The sequence below is a fragment of the Rhagoletis pomonella genome, unplaced genomic scaffold, assembly GCF_013731165.1.
Source record: "Rhagoletis pomonella isolate Grant_MI unplaced genomic scaffold, Rhpom_1.0 Rhpom_scaffold_00008, whole genome shotgun sequence".
In the NCBI taxonomy this organism is placed as follows: Eukaryota; Metazoa; Arthropoda; class Insecta; order Diptera; family Tephritidae; genus Rhagoletis; species Rhagoletis pomonella.
The window spans coordinates 6,908,299-6,924,000 of NW_023458562.1; the positions used below are offsets into that span (position 1 = coordinate 6,908,299).

At 34.6% G+C, this 15,702-nt stretch overlaps 1 protein-coding gene across 2 annotated transcripts in view; it reads left to right on the forward strand.

Moving 5' to 3' along the window:
- LOC118744132 overlaps window positions 1-15,702 on the forward strand; it is a gene marked incomplete at its 3' end in the record, with an annotated part of 159,471 nt that overhangs the window by 99,427 nt on the left and 44,342 nt on the right. The window contains 2 exon segments of one of the 2 annotated variants that reach the window (XM_036476883.1): window positions 4,170-4,202; window positions 4,961-5,108. In XM_036476883.1, the coding sequence (XP_036332776.1) occupies window positions 4,194-4,202; window positions 4,961-5,108 (157 nt within the window). 2 annotated transcript variants of the gene reach the window in all.

The window sequence follows — 15,702 nt, forward strand, 5'->3', positions numbered from 1 at the left end:
TAATAAAAACGTAATTCTATGGTGACAGTGTATTTATTTTGTTCATTCATTTATTCAAACGTACGGAAAACTATCCGTTGGCTTACACATATGTTGGTGTTTGGCCGAGCTTCTCCTCTGGATAATATGCTCCCAGAAAATCCAAACGCAATATTTTCACACAGTCTCCATCACGGAATTTTTAGAATATTCTGCTAATTAGCTGAGTGCGCCGCATTTGTACAAAAGTAAGCAATTGCATGAAAATAAAGCCGCTAGAGAAACGAAGAAAAGTTTTGCAAATTGTTTTACGAATAAAAAAACGTTTTCGTAGTAGATGTGCATTTCTTATCTTTATAAAAAAACAATTCATTTCTCCTCGTATCACTGTATTCTGGAACTAAATAAGGGGCTAAAGCTGACTTTACAAGGGTCAATTTCTGTAGACTGGAAAATCGACTAGCCAAAGCATTTACATTTTACGGTTGAGATGTCATTTACACGGGTCGATTTTGGTTGAACGACAAAAATCTACTAGAAAATCGACCCGTGTAAAGATGCCTTAATCCAGCGAGCAATTGTCATTAAAGTTAAAATGCCTTGGTTAAAATTAATAAAAAGTTATTTCATTCTTTCTTTACCGGGACAATTGTTACATCGGTGGGCAACGACGCAATTACAGAACTTTAGACAGAGCAATCTTTTTCGATCGGGTTCAAATCGTGTGATTGTGAGGGCCTATTCACGAATTTAAGTATATTTGCAAAGGTGCTATAGCTCACCAATGTAACAATCGTGTCGATAAAAAGGCAAAATATAACTTTTAATTTACTATTAAAAACCCCACCGCCTTTCTATTTGAGGAGTAAATTTGTTGACGCAACAAAACGGAGCAGATTTTCAGTTGAGCAGTTGAGTTGTATATGAGGGAAATTTACGCGTTTTGTTAGGTGCACAAAGTCCATGATTCAATAATACAAGGTTAGATAATTATTGGCAGCTGCGGTTTGACGCTCCCTTACAAAAGGTTGCATTTACGAAGGACAGAGAAAGGGCAAGAATGCAATGCCTTGTTTCGAAAATGGTAGTAGAAAAGTACGCAAAGTAGGCAATAAGTAGTGAAATTCCTTTCGTAAATTCTAATGTATTTGCAGGAAATCTGGCATTTTAAACGAAATGTTGAACGTAATATTGATATATCTACGTGAACTACGTAATTTATATGCTATTTAGCCGTATAAAAACTGCAAAATGACTCAAAATTAAAATAAAACTACTTTGAGACTGATGTAAACATCCAATGCTTATGTTTTCATCAGTTAAATATGCTTCATATGCATATACAAATAAACATATTGCACAAAAGCTTATACTTTTATTTCTCACCAAAGCTACACTGTTTCCATGTAAATTTGCAAAGAAGCAACACGGTGCCACTGCTAAGGGAGCGGTGCGAGAGAGACAACTGTCAGTTTATCGAACCTTGTATTATTGAATCATGCACAAAGTCAGTATTACCGCAGCCGTACTGCGATGACCATGATGTCACATTTGTGTGGTAGAATCTGGATAAAAATGTGGTAGATTTTAAACAAATGTGGTAGATCTCAGGTTTTGGATCAAATGTGGACAAAAATTAAAAAAAATTCTGCAAGGTTTGACCTAAATTGCAAACATTTTAATTAAAATCTAAAAAAAAATATTTTAGTATAATAAAGTGCAAGACAGAAGTTGCTAAAAATTGCGTTTAGTTTGGCATTTTTTCCCTTGACAGTGTAAAGCAGTTTCTTCCATACCAAGATATTTTTCGAACATATCGACCCCTTTGCGCAAAATTATCGTATGTTACATTTTTTACGAAATTTACTTTTTGACGCAACTTTGTTTTACAACCCATAACGTATCACCTGTTCAAATATACGGCTTAAATCCCAATAGCTACCCCAAAAATTTACTGTAAATTTTATCGTATGTGACAACGACTTTTTTCTTGTGGGCGAAATTATCATATGTGCTCACAAATTAGAATGTAGAGACCTTTCTACAAAAAATCTTGCGTTTAGTTATATTTTTCAATTATCTCACCAAATCTAAACTTTGGTATTGATGGTGCTAGCCAAAGCAGAGAAAAATACAAAAAATGCTTTCCCGTAAAATTTTGTTTTTGTAACATACGATAATTTTGCGCAAAGAGGTCGATATTTTAAGAGATTTCTGCAACCTTGCGGAGTGCTGCCAGCTTTTCTTTTTATCACATCACGATGTAGCGAACAAATGTGGCACGTTCCAGAAACCGCTGCTTGGTATTTGCCGATTTTACAAAACCCCCAGGAAAAAGTAAACAACGCTTTAGAAACTTTAGATACACTGAAGTTTGCTAATACTTTCACAAAAATCGCCGTTTTTTAACATTTTCGCTATTATTTCTTTTTATAAATCATATATTTTGCAATTTAACACAATAAAACCACGTTTCCTGTCGAAAAATTGATTATTGAGAAAATTTACTATTTTACAGTTTATTTTATCCTCCCATTCGGTTGTGTTGTTAGCGTTTAGTGTTGGACAGGTTTTGCTCTTAAAATTAAGAAAATTATGTCGAGCAAAAAAAAAACTCAAAAATGCGAATATGTGGTCGATTTCAGACCTTGTGTGTTAGATGTGGTAGATGCTCAAAAAAGTGGCAGATCTACCACAATGTGGTAGAAGTCCGATCACTGCCCACCTCTGGTGTACATAAGCAAAACTAAAACGGGAAATTAACTCTAACTCTTCTGTCTCTTTCACACTGAAAAAAAGTAATGACAGATGATGTAAATTATATAACCCGATTTCCTGCATGCCAATTGCGGCCATGCATTTGAGCGTAGTAGAAAAATGGGGAAAATATTCGGATTATTTTTACTACTTTTTGGGTACTATTTCCAATACTGATTTTTAATATATACATATGTACATATACACATATCAGTGGACTCCAAATCAGTTAAATGAAGCTTGTATCCATAAAATATTTTCGCTATAAACCAGTGTAATTAGAGTTAAATTTTTCGCTCATAACAAATTATTATTACTTAAATTTTATTTTTTCGATCAAATATAATGATTATAATAATTATTATTCAGTTATACTTTTCTACCTTAAAATTATTATTTGTGAAACTTAAAAGGCCACACAGTCGTACCACACACATATGATGTTAGTTAAAACTTACAAAAATAAGCACTATTTGCCGTCTTTCATTTATTCACATTGAATAAAATAAATTAAATGATAACGTTGTCTTTATTTAATTATTCTTAAATTCTAATAAAAATAACATGTTATAAGTTCTGAAGTATATGTATATGCGTACTTAGTTTTTAAATATTTTAACTTTGAAGGGAATTTTATTACGACCTTTATTTTCGTTATCATTTTAAAATAGCATACCTGAATTCTATAAGTTATATTATAAATAATTATGCGTTTAAATTGCTAGACCATCATCATAGCCATCTGGGGCAGTGCTCCAATAATCTGTTGGATATGTATAGTATATATACGGTGACCATATTTATGAGAGCCGAATATGGGAAAATAACTTAAGCTAAGGCTTACCAATAATTTTTTGCAATTTTTTTTGTTGACGGTGTTACGCAATTTTTTCATACATAGTAAGTATGATCGACCATTTTTTTTAAAAGAGAATTAAATCAGCAGGACTTTCTTTAATGAATTACAAAACTGCAAACCAAATTTTTTTCTAAAGATTCTAATTAAAAAGTTTGAAATTTTGTTGAAACCTTGCAGAATTAATTTTTATAGTTTTTTGCACAAAGTTGAAAATTTGGTATTATATGGTTTTTGTAAGGAAAACAGCTTTACTTTCATAAAATAAATAACAAACATTAAATAAACTAAGGAAAAATAGCAAAAATTTACTAAAATGTCGAGTCCCAATTTCTATTTTAATCACTGTATGTATTCCTCGATTCGAATCACAGTCTTTAGATTAGAAAATAATAACTGTTTATGGAGAAAATTAGTATCATATATCAACATCACTTAAAACTCGTTCATAGGCATGCCATTTTAATGAGCTGTTAAGGCGTCGAAACACCGAGTACAGGACATTAAAAGAAATACATAACATTTGGCGTCCCGTAAAAAATAAATAAATTACCAGGACAATGGGTCAAAAAAGAGGACTGTCCCGTATAATACAGGACGGATGGTCACCGTATGTATATATTTTAACAAAAATTGACTTACAAAATCACAATTATTGGAAGCTATCGCTCAGATTTTCCAATGAATTTGAAACGAAAAGTCAAAGCAAAAGCGAAACAAAGAAACAGTGATACTACGCATACCTTTTCACAAAATTGTCTGCTCCATTTTTTATTCCAAATTTTTACATTAGATTTCCTAAGCCTCAATCCCTGCGTCGATGCTACTATAGTCGATATTATATATATTTTATTTTGGTCCCGATGGGAGAGTTCAAATTCCTTTATAGAGACTCAAAAGATTAAACTTATTTGTTTTCATCTAATACCCAAATTCTATGCTACTATAGTCGAAGATATCATGATTGGAGTCGGTTAAGTTGTGGCGCATAGGGGTCAAAGCTAAGATTATCCTATGAAGACGTCTTAACCGACTCCAATCGGAGCCAAAATTTATATGTAATATCTTCGACTTTAGTAGTATCGATTTTTGGTATTAAATAAAAAAAAATATTTTTTAGTGGAATCCGGCCTTTGACCCTTATGCGACACGCCTTAACAGACTCCAATCGGGGCAAAAATGTATATCTGATATCTTTTTTAAGGACCACCCTAATGTATGTACAGTCACTTTATTCCTTGGCTGTGTTGTAGAGCGTTATTATTTAACAAATAAAATTATTATCGTTATTAAAATAGAAATTAATAAATATATTTTGAGTATTTATACTAAATTAAATTTTTGTTACAACCTCTTTTATTTGAACAGTTGATATCATATCACATTGAAACAAGTTCAGACCTTTGTTTCGATTTGGTTGTGGCTTACCTGCATGCATGCATCCTTATTGATGATGAGGATTATTTTGGCAGTAATGCTGAATTTTTTTCAAACACTTTTAAAGTAATTTTTCAAGGTAAGTAAAATTTCAGTCCAAACTGTTATGTTATGTTTGTTTTGGAATGCGTTGATATTTTGGGTAATTGTTCCGGTGGGAGTCATGAAATAGGGCTGATGATTGACCCGGGTAATAAGCTACCCGTGTACCCGAAAAAATGTGGACAGGTAAAATTAAGCTCATTTACGACTATATTCCGCAAACGAACGTATGTATGTGCAAAGGAAACTCTACAATAATCTTCCATCCCCTATGGTGAAAAGTTATATTATGTATCCGTATCTAGATTCTAAAGGTAGTAGCAATAATTTTACTTTTGTGGAGGACTATTTCCCGCGCCCACTCCTTATCGTAGGTTTTTATTTGATCCAAACGATATTTTCATTTCCCAATATCAGGCGCTCATACAAGCTTTCCATTTCTACGCACAAAATTGTTTGTATAATTTATAAAATTTCCAAAATTCTATTTTGTGAATTTCAAAGGCTTTTACAAACGGATTAAAAAGTTCTACAAACAAACTTATTACGTTCACATTGCGCTATAGACTCGAGTTTAAGTTTTTGTGTTTATGAACAACTTTCAAGCGTTCTCACTGTTGTGTTTAAGAAACTCGGAGTTTGATTGGACAATTATTTGCTTCTTCTTATTATATGGAGCTTTAACCGCCTGAGCGATTTTGGCTGAGTTCAACAAAGCACAGCAGTCATTTCTCTTCTTCCAAGTGAATCCAAGTCCTTCTCCTTTGGTCTTTCCATCGTAGTGGGGGCCCTCCTCTTCCTCTGCTACCACCAGCGGGTTCCGACTTGAATACTTTCAAAGCTGGAGCGTTGGATTCGATTCGAACGACATGGTCAAGCAAGTGGAGCGGCTGTATTTTAATTCGCTCCACTATGTCTATGTCGTTGAAAAGTTCGTGCAGCTCATCATTCCATCGTCTGCGGTACTCGCCGTGGCCGACGCGTAAAGGCCCGTAAATCTTCTATCTCCCGAATACTCCAAGAGCCGGCTCATCGGATGTTGTCATTGTCCATGCTTCTGCGCCATATACCAACACGGGCACAGAGCAGTAAAAATTTGCAATACATTTTTTTAGCAATCAATGATTGTGCTAGTAATACGATTACAATCAAAATTGATTGCATTTTTCTGATTGTAAAAACTACAATCAATTTAATTGTAAGCACATTTGATTGCAATGATTGTGATTGCAATCAAATCACTGATTCAATCAAACATTTTAATTGGAATATCAAAAATGCAATAATTTATTCATGCTTTTTTTAATAAAGAAATTTAGAGCGTAAAAGCAAAATAGAACGTGAAATTGAGTAAAAGAGAAAACTAGCAGAAAAAGTTATTGAATACAAAACTAGTAAAAACTTGCAAAGAGTAGTTGTTTCACCGTTTTGACGTTCTGTTCAGTTTTAAACTCTTTGCTTTACACGTAAGCACTTACACAGTCCGGTACATCATTAATATTTTGATTTCCACTCATTTTACTTTTGTTTATGCTTAACCATTTCAACAAATGGCGACTTTTGACACTTATTCTTCTTCTTCCGCTAGCTAATTTCTGCTGGTAAAAATTTCACTAGCAAGAATTTGCACATCTCCCGTGTTATTACGCTCTCCATTCGGTGCTCTATTGGAAATTTTTTGGGTTATTATACACTTTTCCAGTAAAAATTTGCAAGTTCCAGTACTGACTATTTGTTACTATACACACCTAATATATACAACGAGTTGTGAGCACTTCAAATTGCATGTTGTTTTAGTAATTTACACTGAGAAAAGAGTTCAGTTACGTAAGTATGTTTCTCTCAGAACATGATTTGGTAATCGTCACATGATTAAGTTATAGTTACCAAATCTTGTGTTGAAAGAAAAATATTTAGCAGATTTGACTTATAAGTTTAAGCTTGACAACATTAGCCAGAAAGTTGTTGCTGCTTGAAGAAAAACATTTTATTCAAAAAACGGCAAAAAATATTGTAGACTGTTGTAAAATTTTAGCTTATAAGACAAATAGGATAACTTCTGAATTACATAATACCTTACAATATTTACAATTTACAAGACCAAATTTAAAAGGTGCGAACCAAAACTTATTGTGCGAATATATGACCGCCTAACTAATGTTCAAAGTAAATGCACTTGCAGTGCGCATAAACAACACAGAAGGGCCAAACCGAGCAAATGAATGGCCGCACAAAAGGGAGATTACAAAAATCCAAGCAACCGGGCTTTCTCAGTAGATGGCACTACTAATCCACACAAGAAATGTGCAAGTCATATCGATGGCTGAGTGGAAGATCGACCTATCTCGGCAGTCAGTTCGAAAACGACCTATCTCAGAAATCTTTTCAAGAGCGCCCAACTTTGGAATTTGATTGAAGAACGCCCTATTTCAGAATTTTATTGGGAAACCCCCTATCTCAGAATTTGGTTGAAAACGCCCTATATTAGAATTCGGTTCAAAAACGACCTATCTCAAACGAAAATACATTGAAAATTTGCTGAGATAGGGCGTTCTTAAATTCTGAAGTAGAGCGTTATTGAAAAATTTTCTGAGATAGGGCGTTTTCGAACTGGCTGCCGATATAGGTCGATCTTCCACTCAGCCATCGATACGTTATACTACTAGGGATGATTGAAAAACACGATGGAGGTGCTGTTTAGTTGCAGGTTTGTCATGCAGAAAATCGATTTTTTTTATTTGCTTTTTATTTAATTTTTTTGATTTGATTTATCTATTTTATTACATTCCATATTTGTTTCCATATTCTTCTGTAGGAGGTCCCATATTCGGACTCCGTCAGACATAACTTCAAAATGATAATATGAAATTTCGATCTTCCTTTTATTTGTCCTCAATTCGAAAAAGTATTTGCGAATAGAAACGCGTTTAAAGAAAACAATCTCGAGCATAACTCCTGCATTACTTGTCAACTAGTTTCAAGTTAGCTTTTTGCAGCTAACTAAAATTTATATATTTTATAGAAATCCCGCAAAAAAGCTAACTACAAGTGGGTTATTTTTTATCAATTGATAATTTTTTTCTGCAGGGATAGTATAGATCAAGGGTGGCCATTTCATAGGCACGCGTGCCAAATTTTTCTCTTCTGCTTTCACACGACATGAGAAAAACTGCGCTGATTTCACACGCATACATGAGCATACTCTATGAATCAGTGATGCCGAAGGTTATGGTTTTGGTGTGATCGTGCTTAATCGATGCGAAACTTTCAAACAATCAAGTCGCTGCAAGACACGGTAAAAATGTTTAATATGGATTCGGATGTAGATTTTTTACTCACTAGTAATGGGACGGGAGGGCACAATGTTTGGAGTGTAATGAAGAAATCGCACGGGCGACAAACTTTTTTGTTACGCGTCATTATAGCGCCATTTCCCCTTATTCCCAAATATTGAATTAATAAAGTATTACGTACATATGCACATAAATAAAAAGATAAATTAAAAATAATGCTAGAAAATCCCTTTTCTTTTAATTCAAAATAAGAAGATTAATATAAATTAATTCAACTATTTGCTTTAATTTTAATTTTAATTATAATATAAAATCTAATCAAGCAATGCAACTGCATAACTACACGTTTCGGGTGCTCAGTGATATATTTACGTATGTACAGTATCGGTCATACCAATAACACCCCCTTTCAAAGTGAGATTGTTTACCACTTTTGTTTATTTAATTTTTTTTTTAGTCTGATTAAAAGGTAAAAAATTTTGATGAAAAATCGTTAATTTTAACTTTGTTTTGTGTGAAAACAAGGTTTATATGATTTTGTTTTAAGCATGATCATTTTTTTCTATAAAATAATAACAAACAAATTTTTACTCTCAATATATTATGAATATTTAAAAAAGAAATGGTGTACGCAGACTTTTGCTGTTAAGTGCAGCTTAACTAGATTTTATGGTTGTATTTTGCATTAAATTTTATACGTACGCATATATTAGTTAGGTTTGAGAAGCTCTCCTTTCATATAATAAATAGCCTAAATAGCCTAGGAACGTACTTGTTTATTTAAAGTGAAAACTATTTCATAAGTAACAAAACGAAAGACAGTAATTAAATCTATATGCATTTAATAATACTTTAGCATGTACATATATGATAAAGTAACTTAAAGTATGTCGAAAAAAGCTTGATGCAAAAAAATTAAGTCGAAAAATGTATTTTCTGGTTCAGAGAAGTTCATAATACTAGTGGCAGAAATAAAAGAAGCGCCTTATTTCGACCAGTTTTATCTATATTGCTTTTGTTTATTGATTATTTAAATTTTTTTATAAAAGTCTACCTCATATTACATATAATTAAATACGTATAAATGAGCATTTCTCTGACGTCATGATTTTTATAAAAAGACTATTTTTGGTTTCACAAGGACCAATAGGAATGCCCCTTTAATCTATTTAATTTTTTTATGCTAGTCCTTTTTAAAAATAAGAATTGCAAAATTTCAAAGATATTCAAGGATAAAATTATAAAAGGGTATTTTTAATACCTACTCGTCCCTTACGCACCAAAAAATGTAATCTGTTCTAACTTTGCAGAATCTTCTCTTTAATTTGATACCCATACTGGTTTTTTGAGTTTGCACATTGCATTGAATTTTTTAAATAATTTTTTGAATTACTCATATGTTTCAAATTTCAAAAATTAAGAACGTAATTTTACTGTATTTGGCTCTTGGTTTCGCGAATATATTGCTTTTTTGTGTGTAAAATTGCCTGTTGCAAGGTATTATATGCATATTGGCGTGGACCGAAAATCCGCTTTTTTATAATTTTGATTGGTAATAGCAAAAATATGGTTCATTATGCTTTAAGAAAAATCTGTGTGAAAATTGTAATTTTTCGGTCGATATCGTCGGCTCGCCCAAGTCCATCAAAGTTGAATATGCTCATAAAATAAAAAATAATAAATTAATAATTTAATACATTTTTTTTATTAAAATTGCAATAATCTTCGAAAGTATTAGTAAAAATTTTCACTTTTCACACAGATTTTTTTAGAGCATACGGAACAGTTGCGACCGCTAATTGAGAGTGTCTCAAACAAACTGGCAAATCGAATCGAAGAAGAGATATCTGTCTTCACTGTTACGGTGGTTGAGTCGTCTGCCCGCATATCTGTCTTGGAGGGGAATGTGCAAAAGACAGAGGCGGACATCGCTTGCATTAAGAAGGAGTTGGAAGGTGTAATGAAACGGAAAGCTTCACCTGATATTGCTGCCGATGCTGTTGCTTTTGGTGTACCCTTTAAAGAAGGGGAAAACCTTAAGAGTACTTTTAACCAGGTTTGTCTTTCTATTGACTTCTTGGCTCCTCAAATTAGGGATATTTTCCGCACAAAACCGTCAAGTGAAAAACTCAACAGTGCGATTGTGATTAAATTTCACTCCCCTCTCGACCGTAACCGCACTTTACGCGCCTTTAGCGAATATCGCAAGAAAGCAAAATCGGCGGTCCCCTTCACCCCCTTGGCATTGCTGGCAGCTTTCATATTTTTGAGTGCCTCACCAAGGAGAACATATGTTTACTGCAAGAGGCCATAAAACTGCGTCGTGAAGGAAAACTGCTAAAGGTGTTTACGTTTAGAGGTTTTGTGCATGTGAGAGATGACAATAATAAAAATAATAATAGCACATCAACAAAGTTAATCAGCGAAGATGACCTGCTGCCGTATCGTTAGATATATTGTTATGCATATATGTATTTTCAAATGTATTTGTTGTATTTTATATTTTGTAAAGATAGCGCAACTTGGGTTTTTTTGTTTCTGTTTTTCGTCATTTCTTCACTTTCTTAAAGTTGCTTTTGTTTTTGCTTTTTGCAATTGTTATGACGAACAAATTAAGTAGCGTTGATGGTAATAGCCTTGCAGTACTGAACATATTATGCAGCCGACAGAAAGGCTTTAATGTGGTCCATTTTAATGCGCGCAGTTTAAACAATGAGAAGATGGATGTTGTTAGGAGGACTTTTGAATATTCGAATATTGATGTTATTTGTGTGTCGGAGACGTCGTTTAGGGCTGGTATAAGTGATTCACACTTTTCCATTAATAATTATAAGCTAGTTCGGGTTGATAGATTGGATAAGAAGGGTGGTAGAGTTGCGATATATTGCAAGAAATATCTAAAAACTCGCTTAATTTCACAATCGGTTGGTAATACTACTGAGTATTTGCTAGTTGAGGTATCTAATTCCAATTCTTCTTCAAAGGTCCTTTTGTCGTATGTGTATAACCCTAACAAGTGTTGTAGCGTGAATGCGTTTTTTAATATGTTGTCTGCTGTAGCTGTCGATTATGATGAAATTATTGTCTGGGGCGATTTTAATGTAAATTTGTTGTGTAGTGATTTGTATAGCTCCCGTTTGTTAGATGATGTGTCTAGTCTTGGTCTATCTATTGTAAATCTTTGTGTACCTACAAGATACGGAAATAACTGTTGTCCTAGTCTGCTTGATTACTTTATTGTTTCTGATCCGTCTACTGTTTTAAAATTTGAGCAGATGTCGTTTATTTCTGATCACGATCTAATTTTCTGTGCATTTGACATCAATTTTGATCATATTGTTGCAGATAGTCCTCTTAACTTTCCTGACCATCGTCTAATAAATATTGATAGCCTATCTGCTGACTTATCCCGCATTGACTGGAGTAGTTGTTGGAGCCTAAGCTCTGTAAATGAAAAGTTGAGCTTTCTGAATGAAAATGTTGTAAGCTTGTTTAGGGCTCATGTTCCAGTACGCACTCTTCTCAATCGATCACCGTCGTGCCCTTGGTTCAACAAAATCATCCGGACTATGATTATAAAACGTAACAAATCGTACTCTATTTGGAAGAAGTACCGAACCGATACCAAATGGCAAGCCTATAAGTCGGTACGAAATAAGACAACTGCTCTTTTTAAGTGTGAAAAGCGCAAGTTCTTAGGTAAAATGTTAAACCCACTCCTTCCGAGTAATGTTTTGTGGCGTAATCTAAAAAACCTTCGTGTTCATGTTTAGTGACATTCCTGATTGTTGTATTAACCCTGAAGAGCTTAATGATGTATTTGTCAGTCGTTCTGTATCACCTTGTGCTCCTGCTTCCAGCCCCATAATTCCGTCTCCTGTTGTGCATGTCGGTCAGTCGTTTGAATTCAATGTGGTATCAGAGTTTGATGTGGCAAGTTGCATTTATAAGATACGGTCAAATGCGGTTGGCGCAGATGGGATACCAATAAAATTTGTAAAGCTAATTATGCCACAAATCTTACCAACTCTTACTCATGTTATCAACCACTGTGTTACACCTCGTCTTTCCCCTTATTCCGGTTGCTAAAAATAAGTCTGCGAGTAGTGCTTGTGATTTTCGTCCTAGAAGTGTTCTTCCTTGTCTGTCTAAAGTCTTTGAGAAGCTCATGACAGAGCAAATTAACTTGCATATTAACAAATTTAATTTACTTTCACCGCTCCAGTCTGGGTTTAGGGCAAAGCATAGCTGCTCCACTGCAGTTATTAAAATTCTGGACGATATACGAATTCCTTATGACAATAACCAATTAACTTTGTTATGCTTGCTTGACTTCTCTAAAGCCTTCGAATCGGTGAACTATAGACTACTTTGCATCAAATTAAGTAATAATTTTGGCTTTGGGGAGTCTGCTGTACGATTGATGAGCAGCTACCTTGAAGGTAGGACTCAGCGTGTAAGGGTTGGTACCACATTTTCTAGACTTAAACCTCTGTGTACTGGTATTCCCCAAGGCTCAATACTGGGACCGCTACTATTCAGTTTATTCTTAAATGACATTTTTAGCACATGCAAGTCTGTGCAAATGCATGCATATGCAGACGATATTCAGCTCTACTTGTCAGGACCTCATGACCAATCAGTCTCCTTGTGCTCTAGATTTAACTGTGATCTGTCTTCTATATCATCTTGGGCTTTAAAAAATGAGCTTTGTCTTAACAGTGATAAATCCTATGTGTTACCCATTTCTAAACGTCGCGTTGCCTTTTCTGTTATACCTAACCTACACTGGTGGCAAAAAAAATAGACTATTGGCCTTCGTAGGCATTGCATATGGCATAGTTCCAATACGAATGCACTGAGGATAAATTTTTGCATACTGGGTTTCTTTTATTCATCCTCTGTTCTAAGCAACAACACAACCGTATAGCTTTCAAATCAAAAATAATTGGAAACACAATCGATATGCTCAAAGTGCCAAAATAGGTTCGCAAAAACAATAGACTCTTTTCATTTTATTTCCAATAGTATTTACTTTTAAAACAAAAAAGGCAATTCAACTCAAAAAAAGGTCGGAAAATTACATTTGCGTCTTAGTAATTAATTGTTGATCCTTTCGCTTGTATAACCGCGGCGCATCTTCGGGGCATCGAATTCACCAGTCGTTCACACTGCTCCTTCGTGATGGATTGCCAAATCAACTGGACTTTCCGCCATAAATCCATTTTAGTAGATGGTCTAGGCATTTTAGAGAGCTCCCGCTTGACAATCCCCCATAAATTCTCAATAGGATTGAGATCTGGGCTCTGGGAAGGCCATTCCAGTACGCGAATACCCTCATCACGTAGCCATTTTTTTGTTGCAGCAGCCGAGTGCTTAGGATCGTTATCCTGTTGGAAGCGCCAAATTATCGGCATCTCCTCTGTAGCATAAGGCAACATGACATTTTGCAAAATATCGATGTATTTTGCCGAATTCATTATGCCATCGATCCTGTACAATGGCCCAGCACCATAGTACGAAAAACAGCCCCATACCATTATACTTCCGCCGCCGTGTTTCACGTTTTTTTTTGTAAATCGCGCTGTCAGTTCTTTCCGTGGAGGTCTGTGAACATAAGTGCGGCCATCGCTACTAAAAAGATTAATTTTGCACTCGTCAGACCACAGAATATTGCGCCATTTACTGTTAGGCTCATTCAAGTTTTCTCTGGCAAAACACATTCTTTTTTGGATATTGGTTTTGGTTAAAAGGGGAACATTTTTCGCGATGCGGCCTGGTAAATTTGCTAAAGCTAAGCGAAGACGAACTCTTCGAGAACTGATGGGAAGGTCTAAAGCGTTTTTAATTTCCTTAGAAGTAGCAAATGGCTTCGATTTCGACATACGGACGATAGCGCGGTCTTCTTCAATTGTCGTTTTTCGTGGTCTTCCTCGTTTTTCTTCGGTGTTACTTTTTCTTTTAAGTGCATTTCTTATTAAATGATCAGAACGTTTAAGTATTTCAGAAATTTTTTTAATTGTGTAACCTTTTTCCCGAAGGTTTTCAATAATTTTTTTTTACAAAAGTATATCGTCGTTTAAAGTACAAAACCGCGTATCAACAAAATGCAAAACCGCGTATCAAGATAATGCAAAACCGCGTATGTGAGGTTGCATAAATTATTTTCTAGAGAGTAAAAACATTCATATTTCAAAATGGTTCTCTTTTTTATAAAGCAATCGCATTTCTTGCTGGTATATTTCAAGACGAATGGAAAAGGATTAAGCCAACAGTTTGTGTGAGCAAAGCCAATTTTTGGCAGCCAATGCCAGTTACTCGGCTTTGCAGAATGACGATACGTGGTTTTGTACTTTAAGCGATGATATCTACTTTACAATAAGCATCTACCATGGATATGTATGTCAACACACAAAATTTCAAAGTCATCTGACCTACGGCTTCGAAGTTAAAGCTGATTAAAAATTTCACGCGTATGGGAGGTGCCACGCCCCGTTGTCAATTATCATTTTTGTATACCCTAGGTTACGTCCGAGTTCACTCTCTATATACCAGTTAAAGCCCCATGAAAATCCATACAGTAGTTCCGGAGATTAGTGAGTTCAAACAGACAAATAGACAAACAACGCTGCAGAAAAAAATTATCAATTGATAAAAAGTAACCCACTTGTAGTTAGCTTTTTTGCGGGATTTCTATAAAATATATAACGTTTATTTAGCTACAAAAAGGTAACTTGAAACTAGTTGACAAGTAATGCAGGAGTTAAGCTCGAGATTGTTTTCTTTAAACGCGTTTCTATTTAATATTTTTCGAATTGAAGACAAATAAAAGGAAGATCGAAATTTCATATTATCATTTTGAAGTTATGTCTGACGGAGTCCGAACAGAAGAATATGGAAATAAACATCAAATGCAGAGTAAGAACACCCTTGACTATTTCGCGGCCGTCACCATAGAAATATAGTTAGCTTTCGTCAAAGAAAATATACAGATAATAAGTGACTTTTAGCTCCTTCCTAATCAACTTAAAGTTAGGTTATAGTTAGACACATTTCCTGCAGGGAATCTACAGTTTTATTATAGTATAGACCAAGGGTGGCCATTTCAAAGGCACGCGTGCCTTCTGCTTTCACACGTACACAGCGTTGCCAGGTTGACGTTTTTAACGTCGTTTTTTGTATCCTGTTGACGTCTGGACGTTCTTTGTGTAAAAAATGACGTTTTTTAGTTTCCCAGTAATTTTTCTCTATGCACAATATATTCAATGTATAGCGTACTATTTGCTTGTAGAGTAAGTACTTACGCTAGGGCTGCCAGACGTCCCGGTTTTCCCGGAC